The following is an 18,253-nucleotide window of genomic DNA, read 5'->3' as shown; positions in this document are numbered from 1 at the left end:
GAACACAAATGAAGATATTTTAGTTGAAAGCTGATGGCTGAGAAAGGCTTCACACAGGCCTCCATTGGCATTCAGTACATTGACACTTCCAAGATCCATGAAAGGCACTTAAAACGTCGTTACAAAGTCTATCTCACCACAGTGGCTCTACAATAATCATACAATGCGACGACAATAGTTTTTGTGCGCAAAAAAAAATCAAAATAACACCTTTATCCAACTTGTTCTTGTCTTCCGTGTGCGCCTCCACGACGCATGCGCGAGAATATGACGTAGCGCCGGTGTTCGGGAATCGATGAAATACACACTTAAGCTCCATTTTGAGCACTACGCCGAGACCTAAAGCACGATCAATGTAGAATCCAACAGCTTAGACACGCGCGTCTTCCTCTGCTCGTAAACAAATCGCTTCTGGGTCATGTGTCCGAACGCCGGATCTGCGTCATATTCTCGCGCATGCGTCGTGGAGGCGCACACGGAAGACAAGAACAAGTTGGATAAAGGTGTTATTTTGATTTTTTTTTGCGCACAAAAACTATTGTCGTCGCATTGTATGATTATTGTAGAGCCACTGTGGTGAGATAGACTTTGTAACGACGTTTTAAGTGCCTTTCATGGATCTTGGAAGTGTCAATGTACTGAATGCCAATGGAGGCCTGTGTGAAGCCTTTCTCAGCCATCAGCTTTCAACTAAAATATCTTCATTTGTGTTCCGAATATGAACGGAGGTCTTACGGGTGTCCAACGACATGAGGGTGAGTAATTAATGACAGAATTTTCATTTTTGGGTGAACTAACCCTTTAATGAGCGCTGAGTGCCCGGTGATCGCCTGGATCTCACAACTCCAAAAACACAAGATTATTTTTTTTAAATAGGCGCTCTCTTTATAAATAAACCACAGATTTGAGCTTTAAACAACTAAATTCTCACCTGAAAAAGTCTTAAAACTACATTTTGTGACACAATAGTAGTATTTTTAAATTATGCAGGATTTCTCATCACATCACTTTACGACGTGACCGCAGCGAGCAGTTCAGTTCAATTCAGCAGGCTCAGGAGCAGGCTCCTGATTGGTTAACGTGGCGCGAATTGACGCCAAAGTTCAAATTTTTCAACTCGGGCGTCAGACGCGAATTCGCTTCAAACGAGTGAATGCACAAAAGCACCACTCGCGTGTAACGCGCAAGGCGCTCAATTCGCGTCCAATTCGCGTCATTCGCGCAAACTGAACTCACCTGTGCGAAACGCACCTTCCGCGCCGCGGGACTTCCAGACGCGCGTCAACGCGCCTTTCCATTGACTTAACATTGAAATCACTCGCGTCAGACGCTCTATTCACGTTTGGTGTGAACGCAGCATCAGAGACAACCGAGCCAGCGGCAGACATCAGATGAGCTAGCCGAGGAAAGGCTGCTCTCGACGGGGTTATGAGCGCTGAACACCCGCTGATCGCCTGGATCTCACAACTCCAAAAACACCAGATACAATTGTAAAATAGGCGCTCTCTTTATAAATAAACCACAGATTTAATCTTTAAATAAGTACATTCTCGCCTGAAAAAGTCTTAAAACTACAATATGTGACACATTAACAGTAGAATTGGTATTTAAGATAGGTTGGAGGTTATCCTAACTTTAAGAACTTATTTACGATGATTTTAAAGAACATTATTTTTGTGAATATGAATACTTCTTAAATTTTATCTTAAGAACAATCATAAGAAAAAAGATAAGAACATTCTTAAGATAACATTTTTGGGAATACAAAATATCCTTATATTTTTTCTTAAGTTAGAAAATAAGAAGAAATTGGCAGTTAAGAATTATTTCATTGCGCAATGTCTTACACACGTGAGCTGGAACCGGCATGTTTATTGCTCGGTAGCGCGACCCGTTTAGCTCCTCGAGTCGGTGGGCGGGGCTTGAGGCGGTGCTTCTGCATCCTATGACGTCATTGGTCGACATATTTCTGAGATCTCTCGTTTTCTGGGCCTGGTGTCTATAAAAGCTTTTCTTTGACTAACAAGGACGTTTTCAGCTCTGAAACTTACAGGATATTCTTATATCACGATTAGCCTTCATATACCAAAGGCTCAAGGGAAAGTTGATTCCTCAATTCATCATCCCTTTAAAAATAGTAGTCTGTATGCAGTAATAAGTATGGTAACATTCTGAATACATATCACATGGGTCGGAGAGAGAGAGTAAAATGGCCCTGAGAAACTACGTTATTTTGTTCACTGACATTATTAAGCGGACGTCATATGGCCTCTTTAATTAAAGTTCCCTTATTATGCTATTTTAAAGGTTCCTAATTTTGTCCTGTACAAGTTTGTCCTGTAAACCGGTTGTAGGTCTCCTACAGCAGGTTTACATGCATCCAAGGTCAAAAACACTTTAATTTTCTCATAATATAAATTGCAGCGTCACCTCATTTCTCAAAGTCTGAAATGGTTTGTTTGAAGATTCTGTCTCTCTAAACTCCTCCTTTCTGAGAGCTGCTCTGCTCTGATTGGTCAGATGGCCCAGTCTGTTGTGATTGGTCTACTCTGCTCTGATTGGTCAGATGGCCCAGTCTGTTGTGATTAGTCTACTCTGCTCTGATTGGTCAGATGACCCAGTCTGTTGTGATTGGTCTACTCTGCTCTGATTGGTCTGATGGCCCAGTCTGTTGTGATTGGTCAACTCTGCTCTGATTGGTCAGATGGCCCAGTCTGTTGTGATTGGTCTACTCTGCTCTGATTGGTCAGATGGCCCAGTCTGTTGTGATTGGTCTACTCTGCTCTGATTGGTCAGATGGCCCAGTCTGTTGTGATTGGTCTACTCTGCTCTGATTGGTCAGATGGCCCAGTCTGTTGTGATTGGTCTACTCTGCTCTGATTGGTCAGATGGCCCAGTCTGTTGTGATTGGTCTACTCTGCTCTGATTGGTCAGATGGCCCATGTTGGTATATAACAGGAAGTGAGACTGGAATTGCTGACAACTCGACAAATAGTCATTGTCTCTTAAAAGAAACTGCCCAGAACTGAATCTTTCTTTTAAGAGACAATTTTATTTATCGTGCACTTTGAACTGTAAAACTTTGCAGAGCATTAACATTCACAAACAGCTCTATTACACACTGCATGAAAGATAATATATATAAAAAAACATAATAGGGGCACTTTAAATGACTGTAGTTCTTAATTTCCTTTTCTTTTCTTAAAAAGCTAGTTAAATAAGAAACTGTCACATATAGTTGAATCTCACTAAATCAAAAATATTATTACATTATATATCACTCTCTTTTTTGCCCTGACATTATTTTCATGACAATTAAACACATTAAATATCCCCTTTCCTTTAGACCACTGTATTGTAAAAAATATTGTTAAAACAAAAAAGTGGCATTTACTATTATTTATATCGCAAATGTATATTTGTAATGAACAAATGCGAATATACATTATGACAATATTTATACAGAATTACATTTTCAGATTTAACTTTAAATCTGGGCGTTCATTTACTGCAGTAATGAGAGTTTTTTTTCCGCCATGGCCTCTTTAAATCGTCGTGTAAATGAAGTGACCATCATCAGAGTCCAGCTTCAAAACCTCTCTCTGCTAGATAACACACGCCGCAGCCGCTCTCGGCCCCAAAACTAATCTAAACCTTGTTTAGCTCATTAGTATTAACTTAAGAACTGATCTGATTAGCTTCAGAATGTGCCTGCAGGGTTAATGAATGGAAGCAAATCATCCCCAGTTTCCTACCAATGACATTACAGCACTAATCTAATAATATAAACCAATAAATGACCTACTAAAGAGTCATCGCTTCCCACCGGGACACAAATCTCTCTGGCTTCAAATAACAAACAGCAGCGCTGAGCGCAATAGCACAGCTGTCACATGCTTACACAAGTGTTTACAAAATCAACCTGTGCCAGAACACACACACACACACACACACAACACACCTGCCAATCATCTATTAAACTCCAACAAATTCTCTGTGGACAATTAACCAACAATTATAAAGAATGCAAACAATACGGTTTCAAAATGCAGCTTTACTAAGAATGTTTTAATGCAATATGCAGTGCATTACCTTGAGGAGGTCTTTAGGAAAATCATTTCCGCTGTTTAGTCCTTCCAGATTCCCGATGAACTGAGTGCAGGACATTCGCTTGCCAATGTTCTGCCAACAGAAAAGACCAACACAGACCTGATAAATGAACACAACTGCATTATGAAAAAGCATTACGACTGATTGAAATCACCTTTACACATTTGATCACACTTAGTATAAATACACCGATCAGACATAACATTATGAAGTGAATAACACTGATTATCTCTTCATCACGGCACCTGTTAGTGGGTGGGATATATTAGGCAGCAAGTGAACATTGTCTTCAAAGTTGATATGTTAGAAGCAGGAAAAATGGGTAAGCGTAACTGCAGCTCTTGTGGGGTGTTCCCGGTCTGCAGTGGTCAGTATCTATCAAAAGTGCTCCAAGGAAGGAACAGTGATGGAGAGAGTACTGAAAAAGCATACTCAAGTAAAAGTACTGTTACTTGTCAAAAAATGTAGTGCAAGTAGAGTAAAAGTACCTGTCCTAAATACTACTCAAAGTAGGAGTAAAAAGTAGTCCTTGTAAAAGTACTCAAGAGTAGTGAGTATTATGCTATGAATGTAATTCCACTTTATACCCTGCAAATAAAAAATGTATCTTACTCTTTTATGGATGATTCTCAGTAAGAACAAAAAAACATGAGATCAACAGTATTTCAATATTTCTCAAAGTTTTATTTTTGACTGCTAGCACTAAAAATACAGCCATGTATGTTTTTGAGAAAGCAACCAATAATCTGGTAACATTTATGACAACCAGTCTGTAGAGGTTTTCTTACTGTTAATTAAAAAAGGTTGCAAAGCGCTGTACATTAACAATTTTATGTTAAAAAGCAGTTCTTTCTTTTCAAGACGCATTCATAGTACTGCTTTAATTTCAATGGATGTTTTCTCTGTTAAAAGAATCGGCTACACTTCAGAAATCAGAATCGAGTAACTCACAATTTTCACCACTGATTATTTTTGCTTGCAATTAAAAAAATAAACCTGATTTAAATATAAATCTGATGTTTTATGAAAGTTATTTGCTATATACATGGACTACAATTTTAAATCGCCATGTGAGAACACATTACATAAAAATATGCACTGTTATAAGTGTAAAATCAACATTATTATTTTCACTCAAAATCTTTACTTTATTATTAAAAACTCTGATTCTCTTATTTTAAATATATTTTTAGATTTTCATTGGATTGTCTTTTGATTTAATTAAGCTGGTATGTATATTTTTGGAGTTTTATATATGATTTGTAATGAAGTGTACCTCCCCTTTAAGAAACACTTAACTTTGGATGCGTTCTCTCCTCGCTCAGTTGATAAACTACGCTGAGATGAGGATGCATGTTGGCTCACGGAGCAATTTCACGATTTAAGTCATCACACAGTAACCAGCAACAACCCCCTTTCATAAAGCGTGCGTGCCTCTCACTCTAGGCTGGTCGCGACTCCCTAACGCCATGGTTGAAATGACGGGAGTCACACGTGTGACACATGGAGACAGGACTTATTTTTCGCCTTGGCCAATCACATTGACAGGACAAAAATAAACATAATGTAGCGACTGCAGGTTTAGGGAAAACAGCGCAGTGAAAGTACCGATACAGCACTTAAAATGTACTCAAGTAAAAGTAAAGTACACTGTTTTTAAACTACTAAATAAAGTACAATTCCTGAGAAAAACTACTCAATTACAGTAATGAGAGTATTTGTAATTCGTTACTTTACACCACTGGTCATGGACGGCCAAGGCTCATTGATGCACGTGTGGAGCGAAGGCTGGCCCGTGTGGTTCGATCAAACAGACGAGCTACTGGAGCTCAAACTGCTCAAGAAGTTAATGCTGGTTCTGATAGAAAGGTGTCAGAATACACAGTGCATCTCAGTTTGTTGAGTATGGGGCGGCACAGCCGCAGACCAGTCAGAGTGCCCATGCTGACCCCTGACCTCCGCCCAAAGCACCAACAGTGGCACGTGAGCATCAGAACTGGACCACGGAGCAATAGAAGAAGGTGGCCTGGTCTGATGAACCACGTTTTCTTTTACATCACGTGGATGGCCAGGTGTGTGTGTGTTGCTTACCTGGGGAACACATGGCACCAGGTGCACTATGGGAAGAAGGCAAGCCGGCGGAGGCAGTGATGCTTTGGGCAATGTTCTGCTGAGAAACCTTGGGTCCTGCCATACACCTGGATGTTACTTTGACACGTACCACCTAAGCATTGTTGCAGACCATGTACACCCTTTCATGGAAACGGTATTCCCTGGTGGTTGTGGCTCTTTCAGCAGATAATGCGCCGCCACACATTAAAATGGTTCAGGAATAGTTTGAGGAGCACAACAACGAGTTTGAGGTGTTGACTTGGCCTCCAAATTCTCCAGATCTCAATCCAATCTGTGGGATGTGCTGAACAAACAAGTCCGATCCATGGACGCCCCACCTCGCAACTTACAGGACTTAAAGGATTTGCTGCTTACATCTTGGTGCCAGATACCACAACACACCTTCAGGGGTCATGCCTCGACGGGTCAGGGCTGTTTTGGCAGCAAAAGGGGGACCGACACAATATTATGATTATTATGGTCATAATGTTATGCCTGATCGGTGTATACACTGTATTTAGAGTGACATTATTTACATGAAAATGAATCACCTTTAAAATGCAATTTAGCACATTTATCCATTTTCCACTGTAATATAAAAAATATGCTTATTCCAGTAAAGCAAACAGAAGTCTAGATAATTATTTACACAGCAGTTTTATAATAATAATATTTTTTGTGAATTTATAAATATAGATATTACAGATTTTTATTTTTAAATCTGAGCAGGATTTCCATTATTGTATTGGATTAATAAGAATTTTGATAAATTATTTGATTTTGGTGTAAAATATGTCTAGGAGACATTTTCTCAGATTCACCCTATTACGCATTTTAAAGATGCTCTAAAAACTTTCATTTTGAATTGCTTTTCAGATGAGATGTTTTGAGCATTTACACCTCTTAAAGTCAGCATGGGATGTCCTACATTTACCTGCGAGTGTGTGATAGAGGCTCGGAATATATGAACGTCTGGAGCTGTAGAAAGGGTCTGGAATACATAATCTGATATTGTGGACAGTAGAGCAGAGTTTCATCACAGGAAAGCTGAAATCGCTCAGTTCTCATCGGGACCATAAACCTGTTACCATGGCGACCGTGAGTCTGGCGTAATGCATTCGTCGACGGCCCTAAACCCCTCAACAAAGGCACAGGAGCAGTGCTAAATATCCTTCGAGCAGGAAATTGATGCAGACAGACAGCAGCAGTGATTGACAGATCACGGCTCCCTCTGGACATTCATCTCTCCGCCTTTTCCAGCGGTGAAGGATTAAACACAATAGCTTCCCCCATAGACTTCCATTAAATGCTTTTCTGTCAGGTTTTTTTTTATTATGTGCTTTTTCTCAAACCGAGGTCAAAATGATTGGTTGTAATAATATTCCTGAGCATACAGAGCTGTTCAATCATGATATCAATTTGTAGGCCAAGCCAGAAGGCTAATATGATCTCTTGAGAATTTCAAATGGGTTTTTAGATTAGAGATGAACATTGTGTGTTTTGAACGTTTTGTGTTTTGTTCTACAATATAAATTATACACTGTGCATTTAAAAAAACATAAGTTGCACCAATTGCTGAGTTATTGTTTTACCCAGACTGCTGGGTTCTGCCTGTTGGGTCATCATTTTGGGTTCTTTTCAAAATGTTGAGTAGTTTTGTGTGTAACCCACTGCTGGGTTAAATTTCAGTGACATGGAAATGATGCACCCCCTCCTAAACTACCCGTCCTGCTGGGTTATAGCAACCATCTGCTGGCTGGCCAAATTGGAATAAACTGGATTGGTAACGTCCATTTTGTCCTGAGAGAAGAGGGGATCTTCCTGAATAACTGTACAGACAAAAAACATTTGTAGTTTCAAGTCATTTCAAGTCTGCTAGATTCAAATGAGAGCCGTGTATATTTAAGTATCACACTCTAAAAACTGCTGGGTTGCTTTAACCCAAATTTGGGTAAAATATGGACAAACCCAACCTTTGGGTTAAAAATGTAATGTAAAAATGTAACCCAATGGTTGGGTTTGTCCATATTTGACCCAAATGTGTGTCAAAATAACCCAGCATTTTTTAGAGTGCATCTCCCGTTAAATGAGCATCATGACCCAACCAGGGTTACAATAATGAACATCCCCGTTGATTATTATGGGATAATCGCTTGTGCCGCGCACTGAATGGAAGCTAATGTCCGACAGAGGAGATATAAAGCTGTTTTATTTAACACAGCGAACAGGAATAGTGTCATCTGTTGAACAGACCGTTCTGATACTGTTCTCTCCTTCCCACAGATGGCAGAAGCACGCAGGCTTTGTTCATTTTGTTCCTGTCACTTTCTAAATGTTTTATGACGTTGTTAAAGCCACACTCAGGGCTCCAGAGTGCGACTAAATGGTCGCATTTTGCGACTAAAATTTGAGAGTGTGCGACTGAATTTTACATCCAGTCGCACATGTGCGACTAGTAAATTTGCCTGCTGTCGGTACTGGAGAAATTAAGAAAATACACTTACTAATTATAATTGATAGACGTTATGTCTGGCAAATTCTATCTTTGCCAGCCGTTTCTATATGAGATAATATTAAACCATTTGTCCGTGATGCATTTTTGCCATTCGCAGTCCAGAAGAGAGAGAAAGCGAGCTCTCGCTCTCTCACGTGAGCTACAGCGAACAACACCACAAGTCAGCTTTAATGAGTGACGATGCCAAGAGAACTACACAAAAGTTTAGTCTGCTTAAACTTTAGGGATGTGCTGTGATATTAATCTAATTTTATTTTCGATTTTGGCTTCCAAGAATTATAAAAAGATGGTATGAGGTAAAACTATTCCTATAGCCGTGTTCGTCGAGCTCATCCTTCCCTTCACAGCTGCGCCGTCATTTCTCCCTAAACCTAAAGTAAACGTCAGATTCAGTGATAGTTGTAAACTGCAGTCTCTACTGTTGCTAAACTGCTGGATGTGTTCGATAATAAAGAGCTATTAAATGCACAATAATCCGCGCAAGAGACGCTGTTTCCAACTTCAAGGCGGTTTATGTGTGTGTGCTGCGAAATGGACCGACTTGCACTTTATATTTTAGGCTTCGTGTGCGCGTCTAAACCATCAAATAAACAACAAATAGCCGGTGTCAAAATGACCGGATTGGAGAGTAGTTACTTAAACAGTTTATATCTTAAATGGGCGTAAATAGTTTGGAGAAATAGGAGAATATGATATTATTAATTCTACATTCGATCGGTCTTAAAGGGGCAGCGTCTAATAAACCTGCTGACGATTGAGCCATTCATTCGAATCGAACAAAAGGCAAATAGAAAATATTCACATCTCTTGAATTAATAACTTTAGCTTTTATAAGCATTAATCTATCAATTTATACAGTGAAAACTATGCAGTGTTATTTTACATTTCATTACTTTATTAGATTTCTTTGTAGGTTTGTTCTTTACTGTAATATTAATGTTCGCAGACCTTCCGAATGCCTGCACACTGGTCCATTTACACATAGATGTTTTATATTTTTGTTCAAACTTTGCGGTTTCTTTTGCTATAGATATTTTACTTTTCAGATTATAAAGCCATGTTAATTATGTTCTTAATTATGTTTTTTTTTTTCATAAAAATAAAATAAATAAAGTATAATAAAAAGAACCGGTAAGAATACTGTTAAAGTACCGGATCGATAAGCAGTATCGGTAAGAGTAGTAATACCATTAAAACCTTAACGATACCGATCCCTATCAGTAATACAGTGGAAATTAGTAGATTTGGTTAGCATGTTGATTTGTGGTGTGCGCCCCTAAAATTTCTGGTTGTGCCCCTAAAATCTTCAGTTGGGGGCCACTGTGCTCCTAGTGAAAAAATTTAGTCTGGAGCCCTGACACTATGTATTTGTTCGTTGCTAGGAGTCACTAACCTCTTCAAAAAGATACCAAAGGCGAGATTGATGCCGCAGTGAAGGAGCGTGGAATTATACCGATGGATCTAATGTTTCTGGATGAGTGAATGATTCATGTTTTTAACATGACTGTGATATTTTAAAATGACAAAAAAAAAATCGACCGTGGAGGAGTAAGGAAACAGTAGACTGGGTAAACCCAGCCTGATCTGCCGGCGATTTGATTTCGCTCTGCAACTCAGTCTGGAAACCTGTACATTCATTTCTACTGCTTCTGTTACACTTTTGCGGGAACCAATCACAGACTGGCTTATCCACCAAGCCCGCTATTGGCGGGTTTAACACGATGACGGATAGAGAAGCGATGGGTCGTTGCCCGTTGATCACACCTCTTGTGGTCTGATTGGTTGAAGGACTATCCAATTGCGTAAAGAGTAATTTGAATTATGCTCATTGATCACGCCTCTTGTGCAGTAGAAAATACAGAGCAGACTCCCCAGACCAATGTTTAATCTTACATTGAGCTTGGTCTGGTGATAGCCAGAAAAAAGGAAACATAAAAATCTGCAAAAATTACTTATAGCTATTAAAAGTAGCTACTTTATTTACTTGGGTACTGTAGGTATTTATTTATTTGGCTCTATTGTTGAATGATATAAAATTGTTTATTTAATGATCTGTGTACAATACAACTGATAAAGCAATATTTTCTGTCTTTTAGTGGATATACTATAAGAGAGATCTAGCTTTGTTTAAAAAAAACAAGTTGTTCTATTTGTATTTGTATTGTTAACCTTAAATAAAAGTTAAGAATATTTATTATTTTATTTGTAATGTTTTCAGCTCCAATATTCTTAGATCTTTTTAATACATTTAAAACCATTCCGCATAATTCCACAGTTTCAGGGGATATAAAGAAATGAGGACGTTTCGAACAACCCACAAGTGCAGAGTTACTACTCATACAGGTCAGTTTATTTGACCAATTAAAACTGTGAGAAAAAGCAATGCTGTTTGACTTGGTCTACATGATCTAAACTGCATTTGAGTGTGTTGAGAGTTATTTGCTATTCTGAGTAGGGGTGCACCGAAATTTCATCCTTAGGTTTCACTCGCGGTCGAGCTGTTATCACGCGACGCGTCTGCCTATCAAAGATTAAGCATGTCAGCGGTATGAGAACAAATAGAGATGTAATATCCAGCTGAACTACCCATTGTCAGAAGCGACAATCCCCTTGACTACTTGCGCGCGAATGAAGGCCGCTTTCCATTGCTTTCGCGAATTGCACGAAGAATTTATCTGCCCCAAGCAGTGTTGCCAAGTCCGCGGGATGTTTTTCCATGTCCGCGGGTTGAAGCGACCCCAATTATGTGATATTTAGACCCAGGAATGCGAATTTTAGCAGGCAACCCTGCCAAAAAAAACACATATTTTACCCCCCAAATGCCATTTTTCACGGAGAACAGTGACAGACAGTGAGAGACTATTTTAGTGCAGCATCTCATGTTTTTAATGAGAACCATTCTGTGATTTTGTGTGCAGTTATTCAGATAATTGTGGATCTTTTTTGCACAACTGTTAAAAAACTATTTTATTTGATGGAACATAAAACTTGAAGAATAATATTATTTGGTATTATTATTTATATGTATTGTTAAAAATATTTTAGGTTTTGTTATGTAACTTAATAAAAGTTTGTTTATTCTATTGGTTCGTGATTTTTTTTTTTTCATTTCAGATCCATTAAATTCAAGCAATTTATATATATATATATATATATATATATATATATATATATATATATATATATATATATATATATATATATATATATATATATATATATATATATATATATATATATATTAGTATACGTTTTTAAAAGAAGCCATTTTCGGCTTCAGTTTCGGTTTTTGGCCAAGTGAATCCAAAATTTTCGGTTTCGGCACAGAATTTTCATTTCGTTGCATCACTAATTCTGAGTGTTAGTTTGTTGACTGTATGAGACCAGCAGTAGCTACATCATACTGATGATATTCTAATATTGCATCGTGTTGAGCTACATAACATTGATTTGTTTTATAACCTGTCTAATAAAGCACATTTAAAAACGGCATCTCTGTCTCAAAGTCAAAGTTTGTTGCGAAGCTCTCGAACGCCACGTCGATACTGGTCCTCTTTTGATTTCTCATTTTGTTCCAAAGTCTGCTTGCCATGGTCCGTAATGTTTGAATGAAACTACAACAGCGGCCGCTAGACGTTACGCAATTGTCCACGTCTGTTACCATGGTTTCTATGGCAGTAAAGGCGGAAAACGAGGGTAACGCGGATATGACTCCCTCACACGTCCCGGTTCCTTGGTTAAAATCTCAGTTTTCTCAAGATTTACAAATAGTTGGAAACATTTGGGATATTATAAGTACTCAACTGAACAAAGTATATAACACTGGCCTAGTGGTTTTGGGATATTTTACTGCAAAAATCTTACATATTGCACCTTTTGAGCTATTGAGCTCTTTTTCACTGCTTATTGCACTTAAAGCTACACTGTGTAACTTTTTTAGTTTATTCTTAGCTAAAAACACTTAGTTCTTTCAAAAATATATGTGCTCATTAATGTATATTTACTTCTTTCAAGTAATAAAGCATTCTCGTAAGTTTATAATATGCCATTGGGGTTCGAATACGGGTCGCCATATTGCCCCACCATCTTGAAAGTACATTAGCCAAAGAGGGACATACCCGTAAATTCAAGCTTCGCCTTTCGCGTTTTAACACTCGATGGCACCGTGTCGAATGTGGACGAGGTCGAACTGGAAGCCATATTAATCTTGGACTAAACTGGCCACCGTTGGAGTTAAAACGAAATCGGAATTGAGAGGAAGAGAAACTAATATTCACTGAAAATGAAAATACCTGAAAATAGTCCCCAGCACGCTCTCTGTGAAAGCAGGTTGTCACGCTGGTTATGTTGACGGAAGTTAGCCTATTTTCAGGCGCTGTGTAATATCATTGCGTCTCCTTGATTATTATGCAGGAATGAGAGTATAGTTCATTGCCATATCGGTCTAGAAAATCGCAACTTTTCAATTTCCGTTGGTCTTAGTACACGATGTAACTATACACATCACAACATGTAAATAGGAAAATGTTGGCGTTATTTTGTCACTTATTGAGCAGTGGGCTAGCTGGAGCCATTTACCTGCAGTCTTTGTGCTAAGCTAGGCTAGCGGTGGGTGCGTCAGACACGGAGATGAGAATGGTACGTATGGACTTATCTAACTCTGGGGGATACGGTGAATAAGCTAAAGTCCCCAAAAGTCGACGTGTTCCTTTAAAGTGACAGCAGCCTAATAAACCTGCTGCCATTAATAAAAATATCTATATGGCAGTTTTCCCCATGGTATCAATGTCAAAATTGTGGCCAGTGAAAATGCCGAGTGGCTAGTAACTTTGAAAAAGCACTATCCACAGTGACCGGTGAGCAAAAAAGTTTATGCCCTGCAGACATTTCAGGGAGTTCAGAAACGGTGCACACTGATAGAGAGAATAAATCCCTTTGGAGTGACTTTTCGACTTTGCAGAGCTTTTTCATGCTCAAACAGCAAAAATTCAAGAAAGTTGAACATGTAAAAAAAGCATATAGGTCCTCTCTAAAAATGTGCCAAATAGAGGTCTCAGACTTTTGAAACCCAATGCATGTTAAAGTGTGGAAACTCTGCAGCTGCACTGTAGATGAGATCAAAGATTTTCACCCTCCTTTACACTCGTCTGTACGCTGAAGTAATAATAAATCGTTCATCCATGCGTTTACTCACATGGCCGTGCAGGTCTGTGTTGAGCAGCATAAGGGCGCAGGTCAGTGTGTGGACACCGTCTGCGAGACAGAACGAGACACACATTCATATATACTCATGTACGGTCTTCTTATCATATGTAACACATACACACACACACACACACACACACACACACACACACACACACACACACACACACACACACACACACACACACACACACACACACACACACACACACATAAACAGAGAGAGAGCTTTACCTTCAGATAGTGTGAGAGATGAATTGCACTGCAGATATCGACGGGAAAAGTGTGCCAAGATTCGCTCTCTCTCCTGCGTCTCGCCCGTCAGAGCAAACTCTATTAGAAATGCCCTGAAATTAACAAACAAGAGTAAACAAATGCCCCGAGATAAACACAAACAGATGAAGAAAACATTATAACCCTCGGTTATAAATACAGTTTATACAATCCAAAATTAAATGTAAAAATACAATCAGAATTCAGTCCAGAATTTTTAAATTGACTTCAAATCACATACATGCATATATGTATAAAATCCAAAATATCATGTAAAAATATTGGGGTCCAGTATTTTTAAACTGAATTATTTACCATTTGCATATTTAATGTGCTGACCTTAGCGCTTGGTCCAAAGTCATTCCTGTCAAATTGAAGTAGCGCAGATATTCCTCTGCTACCATGCGACTGAAGTCGTTGCTAAAAGGAAGTCAGATATAAAAAAGACAAATCAAAGAAGATGACAATGCAAGAACAAACAAGGGAGACGCAGGAGGCAGGGTGACAGACGTGTCCGAGGCCTGTCAGAGATGCACTGGTGGATGAAAATTCCCATGGTGCACCTGTCAGAGAGAGGAAAGCTCTCAAAGTACTGATGCTCTGAGCAATACAGGCAAAACCAGAGAATAAAAGCTGCATGAAAATCTGCTTTATATAACACTAACACCCCAGCAGCGGCACAGAGACCTGCACAGGACAGAGAGAGACGGAGACGTCACAAGGTCACGGGAAGAACACAGTGAAGATGCTCAAACATGAAATTAAAGTGTACTCCGTTTACTTCTAACATGCTCCTGGTTTCATTGCGCACAATTCAGAAGTGTAGGGGAGAGCGGGGCTCAACCTAACGCTAACGTTTGTGTAAATCCACTTGGGGTTCAGAGTATTTATTTTTTCCCACATTCATTTCACACTTGTCTAGTACAATTATGTGGTTTTGTTTCATTGATGCAGTGTATACTTTTGTCTTGATTTACCCCGAAAGAATGGAAGTGAAGTGTGACAACGTGCCCCATAGGTGGGGCACATTATAACATGAGCATATGACAGCTTAAAATGTTATCTGATATAATCAAAATAATATCCAAGACAAAATAAAATATTTTGTCAATAAAATACACTAGTTAACTTTTATAAATAAAATAATGGATATTTTTTTTTTTTTTTTTTACACACTGCAAAACAGCTGTACAGCATAGTTCAAAACATAATAATAATTAATCATTTCTGAACGCTGACTCTCAGTCTTAATTCACCTTTTTCTCATGGTTTCTCAATATATAGAATATAATATCATAGTTCTAATAGGGGCTCAATGTAACAGTGTGACAACATGCCCCGCCTGAGCAACTGGGATTTAACCGCGGCTCGTGTCTTCTGCTGTTAGATCAGCATTAAAGAACCATCTCACTGTTAAATAACAGATATAATATTACAATAATATCAGATTTGTCTAATTTTATATAAACACAAAATAAAACCAGCTGGCATGTGTGGAAAGTTTTAAACCTTGCGTGTTACAAACAGGGGCGCAACTACCCAGTGCCAGAGGGGTATGCAGCAACAATTTTGGAGTTTTTTACAGTACTATTGTATTGTTGTTGTATTTTCATTAAAAATAGGCTAATAACAAACATAAAAATAAACATTCGTTTGAAAGTAATTAAAGAGGAAATTATGAGTTAAGCAATATCAAGAGCAAGAGTGCTATTTTCCAGAGTAGCCTATATATCAGCACGATTTCAAAATGTGATATTAATTTTATACAACAGTTCAATAAACAACAAGTTGTCATTTTTTACATTTTTGCTCTATTTTTCCAACAAAAATAGATTCAAACAAAGTATAGGTTTCATTCTCGAATAATTCACCGTTTTTTCTCCATCACATATAGTGCATACCCACTTTTTGCGCCACTGGTTACAAATAACCCTGTGTTAAGGCCTGTACACACCGGGACGAATATCGCGCACGCTTATGGCCAGCGTTTTTCGGGATGTTTTTTGGCGCGTCTTGAGTGTTCACACCCAATCGATTTTCACTGGCGATGCGCCAAGTGAACGAACGTGCACATTCAGTAGATGCGCTCCCGGTAGACAAGGTGGTGCTGCGGCACTTTACACTTCTGACACTCGCTTGTCACGCAGAAGAAGAAGAGAGACAATATTTATGTGCTTGCCAAAACCACAGATATATTATGTCTATGGCCAAAACCATTCACACACTTTTTGCTAACTGGCAAGCAGCATTAGCAGCTCATCTTCTTCTTTGTCTGCTTACTACTTCTTCGTCGTATCAATGTGTGCTCGGCAAGAGCGTTTTGTGCTTGAGCGCCACCAAGTCGTGTTTTACTGTCACTTCAGCAGCTCCAGGCACGTGAACAAAAGCGCTGATCTCATTGGTCGGCCAGTTTTTAACGCGCCGCGTCAAAATAAAAAAAACGAACCCGAGGCGTTTTTTTTTTTAAATTACACTTTTGCGCCTGGCGTTTTACGCGTCGGTGTGCACACTCACATTGGCGCCCATTGTTTAGTCACGAGGCGTTAAACGCGCGCGAAAATTGTCCCGGTGTGAACAGGCCTTTAGGTTGTGCCCCGCTCACAACTACTTTATCTAAAACTTTTTATTTTCCTCTGAAAAATGGCTAATAAGCCAATAAGGGCTGCCATCTCCCTTACAAACAATCCGGCAGGAATATCATACAGAAACAATACAGACATTTTTCAGCTAATTTACCAGCAAGACACAAATTTAAATCCTGCAGGATTCCTTTAGGTTATTTTTGTAAGGGCTACTGGTTATAGTGGTAACTTCATATCTCTTTTTTCACTTTTAAATAAAAGCGTTTGTTTGCCAAATGTTATTTTTCCTACATCTTGAACATTTTAGTTTTACAAATGGGGACTGTATCGTTTTACACATCTTTGATAGATGAACAAATAATGTTCTTGATCATCACATTAAAATATCATTTAAACTGGATAATGTTTAGAGCTTTGAAGTGCTGAAAAAAGTGTGACACACTTGAAAGTCCTTGCAGAAGTGCTTGAGTTTCACTCCCAAAAGGTTGTACTAACCCAGAGATGAATAATGTAAAAACATTTGTATATTTCTGCCACAATACCATGGTTACAGTTAGCGTTGCTACATTAAATCCATGATGAATTTTGCTGATTTGTGGACTGAAAGCCTTCTTTAACCTGTTCACTCATGGCACAGTGTTTCTCCTGGTTTCCACGTCAGTGTAGTTTGATCTGATATGGTTTATAACAGAATTCTTCACTAGATCTCGCAGCGATGTTATTAATTCTGTGGTGAGCGCTGCGTAGCAACAGTCTAACGTGCTCCAGATCGTCTCGTGAGTAAACCTGTTCTAAGCTCAAACGAGTAGTACGGTTTCATTCTGCTTTCATTTGCCGTTTAATGTTTTCATATGCAACATAAAAAGCAGCTCTTATCAGTTGGGCAACGTGCTGGTGGCACCAGTGCGACCTCTAACAAAATTTAGTCGCACTGGCAGGAAAAAAAATTGAAAAAGGTACACACTCCATCAATTAGGGTTAGAAGAACTGTTGCCAAACATGCTAGAAACACTAATCACTGCAATAATGATCCAGTCTTAGACTCTTAAACCTTTGCCCATTTAAAGCCAATTTATTTTTTGTCTGGGTACTGTATATATAAATATTATTAAGATAGCATACCTCTGAAGGGAACATTCAGGACATACAAGCATGAGAATTGAGGAGGATTTACTCACTTTTTACTCAAATGACGTGCAATGTCACACTTCCTGAAGCCATCAAGGTTGAAGAGCCTTTTGGCCAGACGTTTGGCAGATTCCAGGTCGGCGCGGTTGCTGAGAGTTTCATTACTGCCTAAACCCAAACGCTCGCACAGTTCCTGATCCAACTCTGGGTCTGCGGTAATGCGGGGAGTTTTCTCTCTGAACAAATACACAAACACACACAAATAAAGTTCATTCTTTTGTGCTGAAGTGAATTATGATCTCTGACAACTGAGCTGGGGAACACGCAT

At 38.9% G+C, this 18,253-nt stretch overlaps 1 protein-coding gene across 1 annotated transcript in view; it reads right to left on the bottom strand.

Annotated features, from left to right (window-relative positions):
* Positions 1 to 18,253, bottom strand: part of LOC307143667 (PH and SEC7 domain-containing protein 1) — a gene marked incomplete at its 5' end in the record, with an annotated part of 78,754 nt that overhangs the window by 44,784 nt on the left and 15,717 nt on the right. The window contains 5 exons of the mRNA XM_079845400.1: positions 4,093 to 4,182; positions 13,932 to 13,990; positions 14,099 to 14,289; positions 14,555 to 14,635; positions 17,976 to 18,161. Of these exons, the coding sequence (XP_079701526.1) occupies positions 4,093 to 4,182; positions 13,932 to 13,990; positions 14,099 to 14,289; positions 14,555 to 14,635; positions 17,976 to 18,161 (607 nt within the window). The remainder of the gene's footprint in view (positions 1 to 4,092; positions 4,183 to 13,931; positions 13,991 to 14,098; positions 14,290 to 14,554; positions 14,636 to 17,975; positions 18,162 to 18,253) is intronic.

This window comes from Gobio gobio, assembly GCF_949357685.1.
Source record: "Gobio gobio genome assembly, chromosome: 20".
Taxonomy (NCBI): Eukaryota; Metazoa; Chordata; class Actinopteri; order Cypriniformes; family Gobionidae; genus Gobio; species Gobio gobio.
Note: the sequence above shows the minus strand (reverse complement) of the source record. Positions and strands in the feature narration are given on the sequence as shown.